The sequence below is a fragment of the Onychostruthus taczanowskii genome, unplaced genomic scaffold (genome assembly GCF_017590055.1).
Source record: "Onychostruthus taczanowskii isolate IOZ18803 unplaced genomic scaffold, ASM1759005v1 scaffold241, whole genome shotgun sequence".
NCBI lineage: Eukaryota > Metazoa > Chordata > Aves > Passeriformes > Passeridae > Onychostruthus > Onychostruthus taczanowskii.
This window is the reverse complement of record NW_024499696.1, coordinates 190,631-207,341: the sequence shown is the minus strand read 5'-3', so window position 1 is coordinate 207,341 and position 16,711 is coordinate 190,631. Positions and strand designations below refer to the sequence as shown.

Genomic DNA, 16,711 nt, shown 5'->3' with positions numbered 1-16,711 from the left:
GCAGGAAAACAGTGTAACTGCAATAAATAGGGGAGGCAAATCCGACCTCTTGCAGTGCCAGGAGAGCAGCCAGTACGTAACTAAAAGAGCCTTGATTTAGTTTAGATATAAGGCAGCATTTTTTTTAGGATGAGGGGGGTGGAACACTGGCACAACTTGCCCAGGGAGGTGGTGGATGCTCTGTCCCTGGTAACATTTAAGGTCAGGATGGACGGGGTTCTGAGCAACCTGGTCTAGTGAAAGGTGCCCCTGCCCATGAGATGGTGTTCAAATGTCCCTTCCAACACAAACCATTCTGGAATTCTATAATTCCATGACTCCATGTTCCTTTGCCTGGACAGCAGAGCAAGGGCAAACTTAAATGTGCTTCCACATCAACACCAGACCACTAAACCAGCTACTCACAGATTTTAGGGGAGGCTGTAATAAGGGGACACTTCAACTTGCAGACTGGATTGTTGGGGAATAAGACATAAGGATAAAACTTTTGAATGCAGTACATGGTGCCATTCCCCCACAAACAGTCTGAGAACCACCAGGAAAATGTGCTACTCTGGATCTGCTCTGAAAATGAGGAAATGTGACCAAAAATAAACCCCAAAAACCAACAAACCAAGCAAATTCCGGACCAAAAAAAAAAAAAAAAAAAAAAATTTAGAGTACAAGGAAAAATGATGCTGAGGAGTAGAAGGTCTCCCAGAAGAACAGGAAAGCTGAAAAAACACATCAAGTCAGATATAAATAGGAAAGCAAGAAAACTAGGAGGAGCTAGAGGCTTGTCCTGCTAAATGTGGTCAAACCAGTGATGACCAGCTCAGCCAGTCTTCTACAGGGACTGGGAGGTGGGAAAGGTGAACAGGGATGGGATGGACACAGTGACAGGGCTTTCCCCTGGGGGTGTTCACACTCACACCTATTTTTTTTCTCACAAGGTGGGAAAGGCTCTTAAATTGGAACAGAAATCCTGGTGGGGTTATTCTGGAGAGACAAGCTAAATGTCCTGGACAGTTTGGAAGTGGCCAACAGCAGGATGGGGACACTGATGGTCAGCAGGAGCATGGTCAGGTCCTGTCCTAGGGGGGTATGAGGATTCTCTGCCCTGGAGATCCTCACAGGAGCAGTCCTTCCTTGGGGCCACTCCCCCTCCCCAGAAGGGAGCCTGTGCATCCTGGCACAGGGAACTGGGGCAGAACCTCAGGAATCCAGCTGCTGAGGAGCCTGGAGCAGTCCAGTCCTCAGTGGGGAGCTGGGAATTTCCTTTTCCCAGGGAGGAAACAGCTCTTATTTTGAGTCTTGCTGGAGCAAAGGGCATTGTTTTTTTGTTGTTTTTTTTTAATTTTTTTTTTTTCCCAAATGAGTCAAAATTGACCATTCTTCTGCAGATGAGATGGCGAGTGCATCCTGGGAGAGAAGTGGTGATAGCCTCGAGGCTGCTGGGACAATCCCCAAGGAAGCAGAGGGAACATGCCAAGATCTTCCATTTTGGGGCTGTTTCCTCTGTGTTATCTGCACACAAGGAAAGCCCACGTGTGTTCCGCTACCCACAGCACCCCTAGGGCACTGCTGCTCCATCGTGCAGCCACCACCCTGCACTGCAGACTGTATGCTGTCCACATCCACCTCCCTGTAAGGCCAAAGACAGCCACATCAGCGCTGTGCCTGCCAAGGTGACAGGGATGCTTTCAGGGCTGTCCCCCGAGTGATAGCCTGGGCTCAGCCCCATTACTCTCTCCTGGAGATCCTTGTCTTGCCAGGCTGGATTTCAAAGCTCTCCCTTGTGCAAGCACCTGTGTGGCAAAGTAGGAAGGAGGAGGAACATGTTCTTTTTCTCCATTAAAAATGAACTGCTTTTCAAGTGGTCCCTCTGGAAGGGCTGGTGAGGGGAAGCAGGAATCCAGATGAGTTTCCTTGCTTTGTGGCTGCTGGCCTCAGCTCACGCCCAGCAGGGAAGGCAGTTGGTGATGATTTGAATTGAATTGAATTGAATTGAATTGAACTGCACTTTGTGGGGAAAACAGGAAGGAGCACAGTACATGGAAAGGAGGGAGATCCTGGGAAACCTATCCTAGCCAGGACTGGGAGGCTGTGAATGAGGGGTGGTGGAACACTGACACAACTTGCCCAGGGAGGTGGTGGATGCTCTATCCCTGGGAACATTTAAGGTCGGGGTGGACTGGCCAGCTCCCACTGGCCATAGAAGGGATGTGGAGGGGCTGGAGATGGCAGCCAGGGTGTTCTAGTGTGGGAGGAGAAGGACTCCTCCCTTGAATGAGCAATTCAGGCATCACAGAAGGTTTTGGGAGCTCTCCCAACCTTCCTGAGTTTGGCAGAGGGGAGGAACAGCTCTTGTTACCAGTGAGCCCCAGCCCTGCAGAGGAATGGGGGTTTTGGGCAGGATGTGCAGTGGGATGGGGGAAAGGAGTGGTCTGTCCATCCTCTCCAATGGATCCCTCAGAAGCTTTGGGGGGACTAAACCTAGACCCTGCACCTGGGGCTTGGATGCTTCGAGGTCTGAGGTGGCTGCAGTGATCTGCCCTCCTCCTCTTGCAGTGCTGGTCCACAACTACAGAGTGGGAAGGGAAACAAGTGCCATTTCCCACAGCCAGCTGAGAGGCAGGGATCCGAGGGCGAACCACTGGGATGAGGCATTCAAGAAGCATCCGCTGCGTCCCCTTTCCCATGGAATGCTTCTCCCGGTCCTTTCTCTGATGTGTGCTGAAGTATTGGTTTTCCTCTGGAGTGGATGAGTCACAGAGAAAGTCGGGAGGGAGTGGGGGCTGCTCGGACGTCCCAGGTGCCCTGTCCTCTGGGAAGGCTGTGTGGGAGGGAGTAGGTGCTGCCCAGGGGTGTGGGCAGAAGGCATGAAACATGCACACTGGGAAGCTGGGGCTGGCTCTGTCCCTGCAGACACTGCATGGGGCTCCCCCGTTCTGGGAAAGAAAGGGGGGTCCCTTCTTGGGTCCCCCTCACCCTTCCCTGGGGAGAAGGTCACTGTGTGTAGGGGTGAGCTCCCAGCTGTCCCTCTGCTGAGTAAGTGGCTGTGTCTCTGCTGGCTCCACAGAGCTCTCACTTACCCTTCTCTCGCAGCAATTTCATTGACAATGTCCAGCTTGGGAACACGCCAGGCCAGCTCTGTCACGTCAGGATTCCGCCAGATGGGAACTCTCCACAGCGGCTGCAGGATGTGGCCAGGCCTGGGGTCCCCTGCCCAGCAGCTCTGTGTGCAGGGCTCAGGGCTGTGGACGGTGCCACCTGGAACCTGTCCTGCCTCTGCTCTGCCAGGAGGTGATGGTGCAGGTTCCCAGGCTCTGCTCACTCCCTGCTGAGCCTCAGCAATCTGTGCTGTCCCATCCCATCCGCTTCCCATCTGTGGATGGGGTGTGGGTGGGCTCCAGATCCTGCAGCATTTCTGCTGCCAGCCAGGTCTGCAGCTGCCCCCAGAACACCTTGTGCTCTCTGCAGCCCCTCGCTAACACACCCACCAGCTCTGGCTGCCGGGGCCAGACATGGTGCTGCTGCACTCCCAGGCCCGGCAACCCGGCCTGGCTTAGCTCATTCCTCGCCTACATGGGCAGGTAACTGTGCTCCTGACTCAGCCAAGCCCTTGTGCCTGCCAACTTCCCTCACTGAGGGATTATCTGGATTTCCAGTTGTTTCCACTCCCTGCCTGTGCTGCCTGGGTCCTTTCCAAACGCCCACCTTTGTTGCCATGCATGCTTCACCTCTGGAAAGGAGGGATGGTTTTCATGCCATCCCTCACCACATCCTCTCCAGAGGTGTCAGCTGAAGGCAGGGCATGATGCTGCCCTTTCCTGAGGACATCCTGGCAAGTCCTGGGCCATCAGCAGACAAAGAGTTCTGAGCCAGAGCAACAGATGTGGCAGCAAGACACAAAACCAGCTGCTGCCAGTGGTCCTGAGCACTCACACCCCGAGGCTGCCCAGGGAGGAAGTGACTTTAATATGGACAAATGGCAACACCAAAAGTGGCAGCACCAGCCACAGCCTGCCCATGGGGATTGGCCCAGATGGGACAGCCTTGTCTGGCAGTGGTTTTCTGCTCCCTCTCTCTGCTTCAGCCTTTGTTTTTCTGTAAGGACACTTGCCAAATGTCCTCTGCGTTCTTGTCCTTTATTGCCCCCCTGACCCAATTCCTATGTCCCCCACCAGCCTCCTCACTCGGCGTGGTGGCAGCGGGACTAAGCAGGTCAAAGGAACCTCCGAAGGCAGCTGTGCACAAGCCACGTTTTTGGGCCCTGGTGACAGCTCACAGTGCCCGCTGGCAGCCCCGCTGCTCCCACGGCTCCCGGGTCACGGCTCCTCGGGCCGCCGGCGCCTGGCTACATGCCACCCCTCCTGGGGCCGGGCCAGCCATCCCGGCGAGCCAGGATGGAGGACATGGGCCCTGGTAATGCATGCCAGCCCCGGAGACACTGCCGGGGGCTCGCCTGTGTCACAGCAGACGAGCTTCCAACCCCTCCTTTCTGCCCGAAGGAGGGAAAACAGGCCAGAGTCCCGCAAGGTTGCCAGGGTGACATATTTTGGCAGTCGTGCTGTCGCAGCCGCTGAGCTGGCAGGGGCTGTGTGCTGGGAGCTGGGGCAGCCCCTCTGTCCCCACACTGGGGTGCCCCTACCCAGGACCACCCAGCAGCGTGGGACCGCCGGCCGCGGGATGCAGGTGGGAGCCAGGCACAGGGGTGGGGGGACAGCGGGACACTGTAGGATCCACACAGAGATGAAAAAATGCCAAAGCTTTGCTGGAGCTGGGAGCCTGCGGGGTAGGCGAGCCTTTTTGGCTGGGGCTTGGGAAGTCTGGGCTGCAAGCTGCAAGAGCCACCATCGGAGCACCGCTGGTTTCCATTTGGTCGGCTTTCGAAAGAGCTGCCTCCACTGGCAGCGTGGGTGTCCCTCCTCCCGCGGCGGGCAGCGTTTGTTTGCTTGGGAAAAGATGAGCCTCATTATCTGTCCTCTGTGGCTCTCGGACTTTAAAGCTCAGCAGGAGGACATTTTGCGATGGGAAACTGCCCTGATGTCAGGCAGGCTTTGCATGGAGATCTCCTGGGGGGGACCATGACCCCACTGTGGCAGTGGGGACAGCACCAGGGCTGAGACACAGGTGAGGCAGGAGGGTGGCAGAAGGTGATGCGCTCGAACAAACGCAGCTGGGTCAGGTGGAGTCTGGGAGGTGCAGCGAGGAGGAAGTGTGGGGTATAATCCAGGTCCACATTCACCGGCAGCAGCGATAACATCGCTGTGCTCCGTGTGTGGGAAGGTCCGGGTAGGCGGTCAGTGTAGCTCCGAGTGTTTGCACCTCCTGGCCCCAGCAGCGCTGATAACATTGGAAGGGCCAGAATTCCCCCATGGACCCAAAGCAGCCTTCCCAGAGCTGCCCAGAGACTCTTCCACCCCGCCTGAGCACTTATCCACCCGCTCTGAGCCAGCCCACATAAAGCCAGGTCATTCCAAACAGGTCTCTGCTACCAGGCAGGATTTTTCTCCATTTTCAAGGAGATTTTTTTTCCAAGCACTATCCTTGTCCCAGGACTCTCCACCCCCCCCCTTGCTCCAGGCCCTGCAGCCCATCCACCCCTCCAAAATCCCTTCGCGGAAGTGCAGCCCGGTGACTCAGGGCTGCCAGCATGTTGCCTTTTGTGCAGCTCAGGTACTCCAACCTCTACCTGGAGGGAAGGAATCCAGCTGCGGGAGAAGAAAGGGCTGGTAAATCACTCAGCATCCAGCTGGCAAAGTATAAATTCAAGAGTCCTGACCACGTGAAAACATTCTGCAGCCAAACAAGAGGAAGCTTCGGTGTGTATTCATGGCCCCCAGACGGGGGTTGTGCTGAGGGGCTGCCTGCCTTTGGTGCTCGTCGAAAGATTTACAAACAAATTTCGGAGAGCGCTAGCGTGCCCCTGTGAAAGCGAAGAGCTGAGCAGCTGGATGTCATGGTTTATCCTGCTAGATCCAAACCCTGCCTTAGACTAAACACGCCTCTGCCATCATTAGTGAATCACTTCTACATCCCCTCGAACCTTCCAAGGCTTGGATTTCAGAAGCTTTTTGCTGCCGCGGGGCACTAAAATGCTACGGAAGACAAAGCAAGGTGTGGCAGCAGGTTTTGTGGGGATTATCCCGCCGGGATAATCCTGGGGCTGGAGGAAGATGAAAGCTGGGGTATGGGGAGGAGTGAAAGTGGCAGCAGCCTCAGCTTTAACTCCTTTCCTGCCAGGGGCAGGGTGAGGTGCGGGGCGCTGCTGCCCTGGCTCTGGCATTGCAGCCCGCAGCCAGAGCTGCCCCGGGAGGGTGTCCAGGAACCCCCCGGCTCCACACCCTGCCGGGCTGGGCTGGGCTCACGGCCCCATGAAGGAGGCAGGATCGTGGAGTTCCCGAGTCCCATGCACACAGTGAGGGCGGGTGAAGGGCCCGGAAAGGAGAACTGCGGTGCCATGCTGAGACCGCCGAGCCCTGCTCCGTGCCCTGGGGCTCGGATAAATGCTGGGAGAGGGAATGAGCTCAGCTCTCTGATTCACTCCCTCCTTCAAGACCAGACCTGGCCTGCGAGCCGAATCCCAGGGCTTGGTGGAGTAGGAGGTGCCCGGGCAGGTCCTGCGGGCAGTGGGTGCCCTTTGGGGGCGAGGGTGCTCTCCGGCGCCCCAGGCAGAGGTGGGACGCTCCTCAGGGAGCGATGTTTCTCGGGAGGGATGCTCCTCGGGGAGAAGAGGTGTGCCTCTCCCACTCACCCATCCCCGGGGAGTGTCCCCGGCCCCGGCAGGAGACCGCCGGCTGTGAGAGTCCCTGTCCCGGGGGCTGGGGGCGGGCTGAGCCCCAGCCCCGGCTCACCCGCCCGGGGAGGGCCGGCCCTGCCGCCCCTCCCCTTCCCGCCCCCCGGGCCGTGCCGATCCCGCCGCTCCGAGCCGAGCTGATCTGAGCCGAGCCGAGCCGAGCCGAGCCGAGCCGAGCCGAGCCGAGCCGAGCCGAGCCGAGCCGAGCCGAGCCGAGCCGAGCCGAGCCGAGCCGAGCCGAGCCGAGCCGAGCCGAGCCGAGCCGAGCCGAGCCGAGCCGAGCCGAGCCGAGCCGAGCCGGCACCATGCGCACGGGGTGAGCGCCGGGGCTGCGGGGGGCACCGGGCCCCTGGAACTGTCGGGGATGGGGGGTGGCACAGGTAGTGCGGGAAGCACGAAGACGCCGTACAGAGGCGGCGCCGGGAATCTGGAGCCGCCGGGGAGGGAGGCACCGGGACCCTGGGGGGCAGGAGGTCGTCGGTGTAACCGTGGCGGGACCCCAGGGGCACCGGTACCGCGGGAACGCCGGGGAAGGCTGGCACCAGGACTGGGAAGCCGCCGGGCTAGGGGGCACGGGTAGCGCGGGAAGCCGGTGCCCCGGCACACGAGGGGCTGGGGGGTTCCGAGACCCTGAAGCCGCCGGGGCTGGGGGTCCCGGCTGTGACCGTGGGAGGACCTCGGGGCGGAGCTGGAGGCCGGGGGGCGCCCCGCATTCGGCAGGAGGGTGGGTGAGTGACCTCTCCCCTTCCCTTCCCGCAGGTGCCCCCCGCCGCGACTGCTGCTCGGGGTCTTTGTCCTGCTGGTCCCCGCTGCTTCCCAGGAGCCTGGTAACGTGCACGGGATGCTGCGGGATGCTGGGGAGGGGAGTGCCTGCCGCCATACTCAGGGTCCCATACCTCCTCCCTGTCCTGAAGTCCCCCATCGCCTGGGAGGCTCTCCCCAGCAGGAATGGGGGCCGGAGTCTGCCCTCGAGCCAAATGCTGCGCCCAGTCGTGATTCCCGAAGGTGGGGGTGATTCCTTCAATGGCCACATCCCTTGTGGCTCCTGAGCCCGGGGGATCCCGTGTGCCCCATTCCATCAGTGGCCAGGGATGCTGGGGAAATCCTTGACTGCAGCTCCCTGGGAGGAGAGTGTGGTTTGTCAAGTCCGTGCTGGCTGTGGGACAGGCGGGATGGTGTTACCCCAAAGTGGCCGTGCTCCATGTGTTAGCGTTTTCTCCACAAATCCTCCCTGGGGCTGCATGTCCTTGGAAGTGTTGAGAGTGGTCAGGAGCTTCGAGCCTATGCCTTGGGGATGCAACACCTCCCACACCCTTCTGGCCTTTTCCCTGCCTTCGGGGCTCCTTGTAACATCCCACTTCTCAAGCTGCTGGTGCACCGGGAGAGGGGAATTCCGTGCTGACTCAGCTCTCCAAGCCTTCTTTCCCCACGAGGCACACGGGCCGGTTCTCCCACTGCCTGTGTTTCTGGTGAACTTTACCTCCCTGACAGGGAAGCTTCCTGCCGGCTGCCAGGCGGGATGAAAGCCCTCCTCCCCTTGCAGCCGGTCTCTGGATGCATGCCCAGTGCCCAGAGGCGGGAACAGCCACGGCTGACACAGGGAGCCCCCACTTGGATCCCAGGAACCACAACTGCCAAAGCAGCTGAGCTGCAAATGACAATCCAAAAACAAGGATACAGTGGATTTTCTCTGGGGTAGTGATCTGGTCTTCAGCTTGTGCCAGCATGGTGTGAAGCATCACTCATGTCTCTCTCTGCTGTCCCAGGCTGGGCACGATGTTTCTGTTAGTGGCATCCCCAGGTACAGGTGAACTGGAAGTCGGCCATGAAATTGGTGGATTATTTACTGGAGCAAGGATTTGTGTCATCTAGGAACAGCTCTGGCACTGCTGTGTGGGCAGCGGGGTCAGCTGTGGAGGGAAGGAGGCTGGCTGGGGCGGCGGGGGTGCCCAGCACTCCTAGAGCACATCCGGGAACACTGGGAGAAGCTCTCCAAGTGCCCTGGGCTGCATTTATGATGCTGCTTTCAGTGGCACGGGTGCCTCCGCAGGGACTACAGTGATAAAGCTCCCCTTGGAGATCTGCAGAGACGGGAGCATCATTCCCATGTGAAATCCTGAATTGGCTATTCTAGGTCCCTGGAGACTGTCCAGTGCAGCCAAGCTGAGCTGGAGGGCCAGGCACTGCTTTTATAGTGAGTACTTAGAGTTATCCATGCCCTTCCCATCCTCTCCATCAGCATCCTTGGGCACTCAGGGCTGGCCAGGACCCTCTGCTGAGCTGCAGGTGCATCCTCCAGCTTTGGGCAGCCAAGCTGGGGGCCGCCAGGAGGTTCCCCAGGGCATGCAGAGGGGATGAGTGCTGGAGGAACCAGTCACCACTGGCAGGGAGGTGCCCGTCTCACCCAGCTGACTTGGCCGTCTCCCAAAGGCAGGCTGCAGATCGGGTTTTAAAGGAATTCAGTGGGTTAGTGTGGCTTTTTTTTTCCTTCCTTTCTTTTTTTTCTTCCCTTGGTTCAATGTCCAAGGACTGCAGGGCCTGTTCTGCCAGCCCGCCTTTGTGATGGCTTCTGGGGAATGTTTGCTCCAAAGGCTGTCCTGGCATGGAGATAACCTTTCTGTTTATCTGCCTGCCTTGCAAATTTGGGGGCTTAGCTGCTCCAAGCTGGGCTGGCCTCTTATCATTGGATCTCTGGGATTCCTCAGGAAGGGCATGTAGCCATGAGGAATAGTGTGGGGATGCTGACACAGGTCTGGTCTGGTGAGTGTGGGGGGAACCACAAATAGGGTTATGAGTGACCCCAAGCATGGGCTGGGTCAGATGCTGGGAAAATCCTCATTTCCAGGGGGCAATCCTGTGCCAGGTCCCTGGTTAGGGGCAATCTGCTGGCCAGGCCACCCCAGTCTGGTGGTAGAAGCAACCACGCATTGGAACAGGCTGCCCAGGGAAGTGCTGGAATCACCATCCCTGGAAGTGTTAGAAAAATGTGTAGATGTGGCTCTTGGGGACATGGTTTAATGATGGAACTGTCTGTGCTGGGTTAGTGGTTGAATCTGATGATCTTGGAGGTCTTTTGCAACTGTAATACTTCCATGATTCTGTTATCTTCTCTCACACTGAATTTCTGTGCTTCAGTTTGGGGCTGGGATGAGCTTCAAAAGCAGCCCCAGCTCTCTGCTGTGCTGCTGCTGAGGCTGCAGGCAGCACCTGGGAATTCTAGCTGCCTCCTCCCACTGTTATGGACAACAGGTGCTGGAGCTGGAGGTTGAGAGGCTCATTCCTGATAACTTCTATCCCCAGGGGGCTGTGGGTCCTTCTGGCTGGTATTCCTCACAAGGAATCGCTGTGCAAAGTGATTTACAGCCTGTGACACAACTGCTCTGATGTCAGCACCTGGTGGGGTTTGACAGAGCTTTCCTAGCATTATTTTAGGAATTTCTTCAAAAGACATGGGGGCTGTGGGCAGCACCCAGCATCGTGGGTTTGGCTCGAGCAGGGCTGGCACCTCTCAGCTCTGACAGCGTCATTTGACCACTGAGGTTCCAGCAGGGGCTGGGGAGGATGCTGTGCTCCAGAAGCTCCTCAGGCACTTCACCTCCTTATCAGCTGGCAGGACTGCTGTTTGCAAAACCTTATCTGTGCCTTGGGAGCTGCTGGGGAGGGGGAGCTGCCCAGGCTGCTGGCAGCTGGAAGGAGACAGTGCTGTGGGCATCTCCCTGCAGCGCCTCTGAGTTCCTGGTCCATCATCCTGGCAGGTGGATCCTATCCCTCCTGCCTGTCCCAAGGAAGTGGTGGCAGGGATGAAGTGGCTGTGCTTGGGTGGTGCTTTGGAGCGGGAAATTAGGTTTAAAAACAGACTGAGAATTCCTGCAGAGTGGCTGTGCTCCCTGGCAGGAGTTTGCTTCCATTGAAGTACACAACCTTTTCAAGCCCTCATCCTAAGTTTTCCATTACTTCCCCAAGTTTGTACCTGAACCTGGTCTATCCACAGCATCCATTCTCCCAGAGCTCTTGCCTTGGTTTTAGGTTTCCATGTGGTGTCTGCTGGCCCAGTGGCCTGAGTGCCTGGGAGCTCCTTCCCCACTGCTGCGTGTCCCTGGAGGGATGGCGAGCTGCTCTTCCCTGTGGCTACTAGAAAACCCTGTTCATACACTTCCATATTCTGGAGAAACAGGGATTTGTTTTTTTTTTTTTGCTCTGAAGGGCAGCCTCTCAGTGACACTGCTCCCTATTTATTTTGGCCTGCAGCTGGACTAACCTCTCCTTCGAGTGTTTATGGCAACAAAACTTGGGTGCTGTTAAGCAGCAAATCCAAGCCCTTGGAGAAAACATTTTGCAATCCTGCTTCAAGCGTCACTGCCTGGCTTAAAAACTCCCTGAGCAGAAAAAACTGTGCTGCTGGGAAACTGGCTTTGCTCCTGGGTGGGATGTCACCACTTCTTTATGAGGAGGCAGGAGCATGCAGAGCCAGGGGCGAGGACTCATCCAAGGCCGCATCCTCTGATAAAAAAGAGGGAGAGAGACTTTTTACATGAGCCTGGAGTGACAGGACAAGGGTAAATGTCTTCACACTGATAGAGGGGAAGGTTGGATGGGATATTGGGAAGGAATTCTTCCCAGTGAGGCCCTGCCACAGGCTGCCCAGAGAAGCTGTGGCTGCCCCTTGATCCCTGGAAGTGTTCTAGGACAGGTTGGATGGGCTTGGGGCACCCTGGGGGAGTGAAAGATGTCCCTGTCCATGGCAGGGGTGGAACAAGGTGAGGAACCCACCCCATATTCTGTGACAAGGATACCACATCTCTTCTCACCACTCTGGCCTGTCATAACTATTAGGGATGATACTCAAAACCCTGGAATAACAATTCCAGCAAGTGGGCTGTCTTTTTTTCCCGAACTCTGGATAGTTTACCAAGAAAAGAATTAATTCTGGCATTTCGGTAGAGAGTTCAAAGTGCTGAAGGAAACATCTGGGATTAAGTATTGATGTATATCAGCAGCTCAGAGGTATGGGATTAATAAAACACTAATGATTCTTGTGTTGTATCTGATGACATTTGGGAAAGCATTGGAGAGGAGCCCTTTCCGAGATCATGCTGTAATCTCTCTGAGTGTGTGAGCCTAGAGGCAGTGTCTTGGATGTCACAAAGAAATTCTTCCCTCTGAAGGTGTCGTGGCACTGGTACAGGTTGATGAGAGAAGCTGTGGCTGCCCTCGGATTCCTGGAAGTGTCCAAGGCCGTGTTGGATGGGGCTTGGAGCAGCCTGGGATGGTGGAAGGTGTCCCTGCCCATGGCAGGGAGTGGGAGTTTTGGGTTTCTTCCCACCCGGTTCCATGATGGATGAGCTCCCCCTCACCCCACATCCCAGTTTCCTCTCTGCCAGTTGTGGGGGGCTCTGCCTGGCTCTCCTGTCCTCCAGCCACATTCCTCATCCTTTGGGTAGCAATGTGTGTGGAGCACTGGTGCTGCTGCCCTCGGGAGGACATGCCCTGTCCAGCTGATGGGTGGGAGGTGCTGCAGGGGAAGCCTGCAATGATTTCAGCTGGTGCTAAGTCCCCTTAAATCCTGGGGATTGGGAGCAAGTCCCTGACTTTGTGGGTGGAGTAAGGCACATGGTAGCAGCAGTATGTGTGGCTTTTAGTATCGGGCTTGGTTAGCCTGGGGAGCTTGTTGCCAAAGATATCATTGAAGCACAAGGAGGTAAATGGGGTTAGAAAATGGTTTGGAAATTTGTGCAGCTACCAGGGGCTCTCGTATTGCCTTAATATGGATTTGGAGCCACTGGGAGAGACAGAGGGAGAGGCTTGAGGGCAAAAAACCTCCACACCCTCGAGGTGTGAGGGTGGTTAATCAGCCCTTTGGGGGTGAAGGGGTGGTGCCCACCACGCAAAGGTGGGTGGCTTTGAACTCCTAAGGAGTGTTGGAATGAAGCAGGACACTGACACCCCCTGGGCTGTGGGCTGGGGCTACTCCAGGGTCGAGGCTCCAGAGGCTTGATCTGCCCCTGGCTCTGACCGGCAGCGCTGTTTGGCAGCAGCAGCCCCGGCACTGGGGCTTTCTCAGCAAGCAACATTGGTCCGGAACATCCCGTGTCTTAAAAAGTTGCTTTTGTGGAATTTTTATTGCTTTTTTTTGGCATCGCCTCCCAGCCCTTTTCTAAGATGGAAATTGATCATTAGTGGATTTTATTTTTGTTTTTATTCCCAAGCTCAGTCTGCTGGTTTCCTCCTCCCCTGGGGACCGTAAGATCTGGCTGTTCCTCTGACCCTGTCCCCAGGTTGTGGGAGTCTGCTCAAACAGCCCAGGGTGGGAATAGGAGCCAGGGCACCTGGAACCCAGCATTACCATCCCCATGCTCTTCCCACTGTCACCACTGGCATAAATCTCTGAGACCCCAATGGTCCTTGAAGCTACCTCTGAGTTTATAATTCCTAAATTAGGCACTTGCCTTTCCTCTGGAAAACACGGTAATCAAACCAATTTATTATTTTCCACCCTCTTTGTTAGTCTGTAACTTAATTGAGTTGGAGATTGCTGACTTTTGGATATGCAGCAACTTTTTATTAATCCCCAGATAAACTGGTGGTGCTCATTTGTGGCTTGGTGGGAAGGCATCTGTACAGCTTATTCCTTCTCCTGGAGTCCCAAAATGCTTTCCAGAGGGGCCAGGACCCTTATCCTAGGGAGCCAGGACTTGTGGGTGACATGGAACCCCTGGACACATCCTGTGACCCTATCAGTGATGCCAGCATCTCCCCAGCTGGGTTCCAAAACTGGAGAAGTGCCCTGTCGTGCTGGGAGCTGGGGCTCAGGGGGGTACTGACGGGTGGAGTAGAAACCTGCAGTGATTCCAGGTATCACTTAGTCCCCTCGGATACCAGGGTGCAAGAAAAAGTCCCAGCCCCTGACACTGTGGGCAGAGAGAGGCGTGTGACAGCAGCATGCATGTGATTTTTGGCTTTTACTGTAGATTCTTTGAATGGTTTGGCTTGAAAGAGACATCAAAGGCCGTCTCATTCTACCCCCTGCCATGGGAGGAACACCTTCCACTATCCCAGGTAGCTCAGACTTCAGGATTTGATTAACCAGTTGTTACTTCTGCAGCTGCTCCGGGCACATCTTTTTGGTGGGAAGATGCTGATATCAGGCCATGAAGGTGGAGGGTGTGTGGGTGTCCGGGCATCCTCCACGGCTGTGTGTGATACCCAGTGGGCTGGGCTCTTGATCAGTCTAATCCCACCAGGATTCTCCTGGTGCTGGACTGGATGGAGATATCAGGCAGTTCCCTCCCAGCAAGGATGCAATGGGGTCGTGGGCCTGGCTCCCTCTGGGTGCCAGGGGAATGGGAATCCTCATGGCATCCTTCAAGGCCAGGCTGCCAGCCCACCTCCAGCCAGCACTTGGCAGATGCTGACACTGATGGCTCCTTTCCCACCTTCTCCTTGGGCTCAGCCGAAAGAGTTAAGGAAGCCATTGGAGAGGGGCCCCCAGAGGCAACTGCTGGAGGTAATAATCTTCCTTCGGCTCTTTTTTCTTTTCCCCTGCTAATTGCGGAGTTGACATCCTCCCCTCTCATGAAAGGCTCTTTTGTCAGCCGAGTTGCTGGGCAAAGCCGGGGCTTGGCAGCAGGTTTCTAGCCTGGCCTGTCTCCTGCACATCCCTCTCCTGCGTCAGGTAGTGAAATGACTCTTTCAGCGACAGCGACGTCCCTCCCTCTTTGGCTCCCATCTGAAACACAACCAAACACCTAAACAGCGACAAAAAGCCCTCCTTTTAGCGAACGGGGCCTGATTTTCGGCCGGTTTCACCTCGGCAGCGGAGGGAAAGGTCAGCCCGTCTAGACTCTAATCCGACAAGTGTTGTATTTCTTCGCCCGCGGGTGTCCTAGCAACGGGATTAACCCGCGGTGCGGGCGGACATTGGCGGGATCCCGCTCCATCCCGGTCGGGATGTGTCGCTCCCCATGGCCGGGCAGCCCCAGAGCTGGGCTGGGCTCCCGCTCTGCTCCCTGCGCCTGCCCCGGGCTCTGCCAGCGGCTCCTGGTGCCAAACATCAGCGGCACAGGAATTGGGAATACTGGTGGTAGAACAGACTTGTGGATGTTTGACCCACCCCAGGCCGCTGGTGAAGCACTTCTGCCGCAAAAAGGACACCAGGCCTGGTTTGGGGACCACACTGGAGTGGGATGCTGCACACCAGCACCGTAGGACAGCCTGTGTCCTGTCAGCTGTAAATCTGACTCTCACAGTGGAAATGGGTCTCCCGGTGCATCTCCTGATCCCAACGCACTGATCTCCCTCCCAGAACATTCCTTGCCTCCCAGTGCTCTGTTCTCCCACTACATCCTTTGTATCCCAGCACCTGGGTCTCCCAGGACATCCCTCCCTCTGTTCCAGCTGTGCAGGGGTGGCTGTTAACCCCTGACATCCCTCTGGCCTCGGGGTCAGCCTCGGCGGCAGCAACACCAGTAAAAATGTGTCTGTTTGGGTCGGGAGCAAAAATACTTCCCATTTCCTTCATTCAGCTGTTTAATCTTTTTATCTCTCTGGTGCTGCTCCATCACCTGATGGCCCCAGTTTGTGTCTAGATGTTACTGGTGTAGCCTCCCTGCCTGCGTGCAGCTGGTGCCGGAGCTCAGCACCCAGACATCCGATGGGTGGCTCCCAGTGGGTGCTGTGTATCCGGAACCCCTACATCCGTGGCACAGCTGCATGATAACATTGTTCCATTTCAGTCTTTTCAGCCTTTCCTCTGCTTTCCCAGTGGCCCCTTTCGGGCTTTCTTCTGCCTTCTTTCCTTGTGGAGTGGCCAGCCAGGGTTTCTCCCAAGAGCTGTGCGAGCTTTGCTATTCCCCTCATCCTGCTGAGCTCTGATGTCCCCAAGTGTGGGATGCAAAGGAGCCAAAAGGGCCTTGAAGAGCACAGTTGGGGTTTAATCCTTGCTGTTCTGACAAGAGGAGCCAGGAACTGGCTCCCAGTGCAGTCCAAGGAGGTCCTGCAGGCTCCAGCATCCTCCAGAGTGAGGTGCTGGTCCCAGGGCAAGGCGGTGTCAGAGCTGCTGGAGCCTCAGCACTCTGGGTCTGTGCCCTGCAAATGGCCCCATGCTTTAATGAGGAGTTGGCTAAAGCTGGCAAGGCTGTGGGCCTGGGAGAAGGGGGGGTTCCTTCCCCCAAATCCCAGCTGGGTGCTCTGGAGACAGGCTGCAGCTTGCCCGGAGTCCCAGAGTGTAGCTCCTGCCTACGTGGGATTTTTTTTTCCCCTGCAGCTGGAGTGGGTTAAGAGGGGTTTTAGAAGCGTTTTCTTTTCTCCTGGGTGCTTAAAACAACAATAAATAAAATCCCAGCCTTGCGAGTGACACTGCTGCTGCTGCAAGGAAAGGAAGATTTATGGAGATTTTTTTTTTAACTTTACAGGTCACTGCTAGTATTTGTGGAATTGGCTTTGCTGCAGGAAAAACTGGTTTCCATCATTCCCATTAGGAAGAAACTTCTGCGATCCTGTAATTAAAATGCAGAAGAAAATAAAATAGCAATATTTAAGTAGATGCCAGAGGAACTGGTGCTCGTGGCTGGATCCTTTGGAGGCTGTGTGTGTCCTCTGCCTTTTTCTGACCTTGGCTATGCTGCTTGCAGCCTGTGGCAGGAAAAAAAAAAGGGGCTTTTTTGCACTTTTTCTGGGCTTTCTGGCTCCTGTACCAGCCTGCAAAAATATTAAAAAAAAAAAAAAAAAATTGACCATGGGAATGTTTTAATCCATCTTGAGGCAGTTTCCAGAGTTTTTTTATCACCTTATCTGAGCTGGGGCTGGCACCAAGATGAACTCCTGTTAGGCAGGGAATGTTGGGACTGTGACTCCTCCATCCTGTAAATGAAAAATTATGGATTTGACTCATCCCCATCCTCTTGCAGTAGGACAGCTGCAGCCTGCAGGGTC

At 56.1% G+C, this 16,711-nt stretch overlaps 1 protein-coding gene across 1 annotated transcript in view; it reads left to right on the top strand.

The window, feature by feature from the left end:
• Window positions 1–7,021: 7,021 nt before the first annotated feature.
• Window positions 7,022–16,711, top strand: part of COL18A1 (collagen type XVIII alpha 1 chain) — a 35,662-nt gene continuing 25,972 nt past the window's right edge. The window contains exons 1-2 of the mRNA XM_041406124.1: window positions 7,022–7,097; window positions 7,541–7,608. Coding sequence (XP_041262058.1) covers window positions 7,087–7,097; window positions 7,541–7,608 — 79 coding nt within the window. The 5' untranslated portion in view covers window positions 7,022–7,086. The remainder of the gene's footprint in view (window positions 7,098–7,540; window positions 7,609–16,711) is intronic.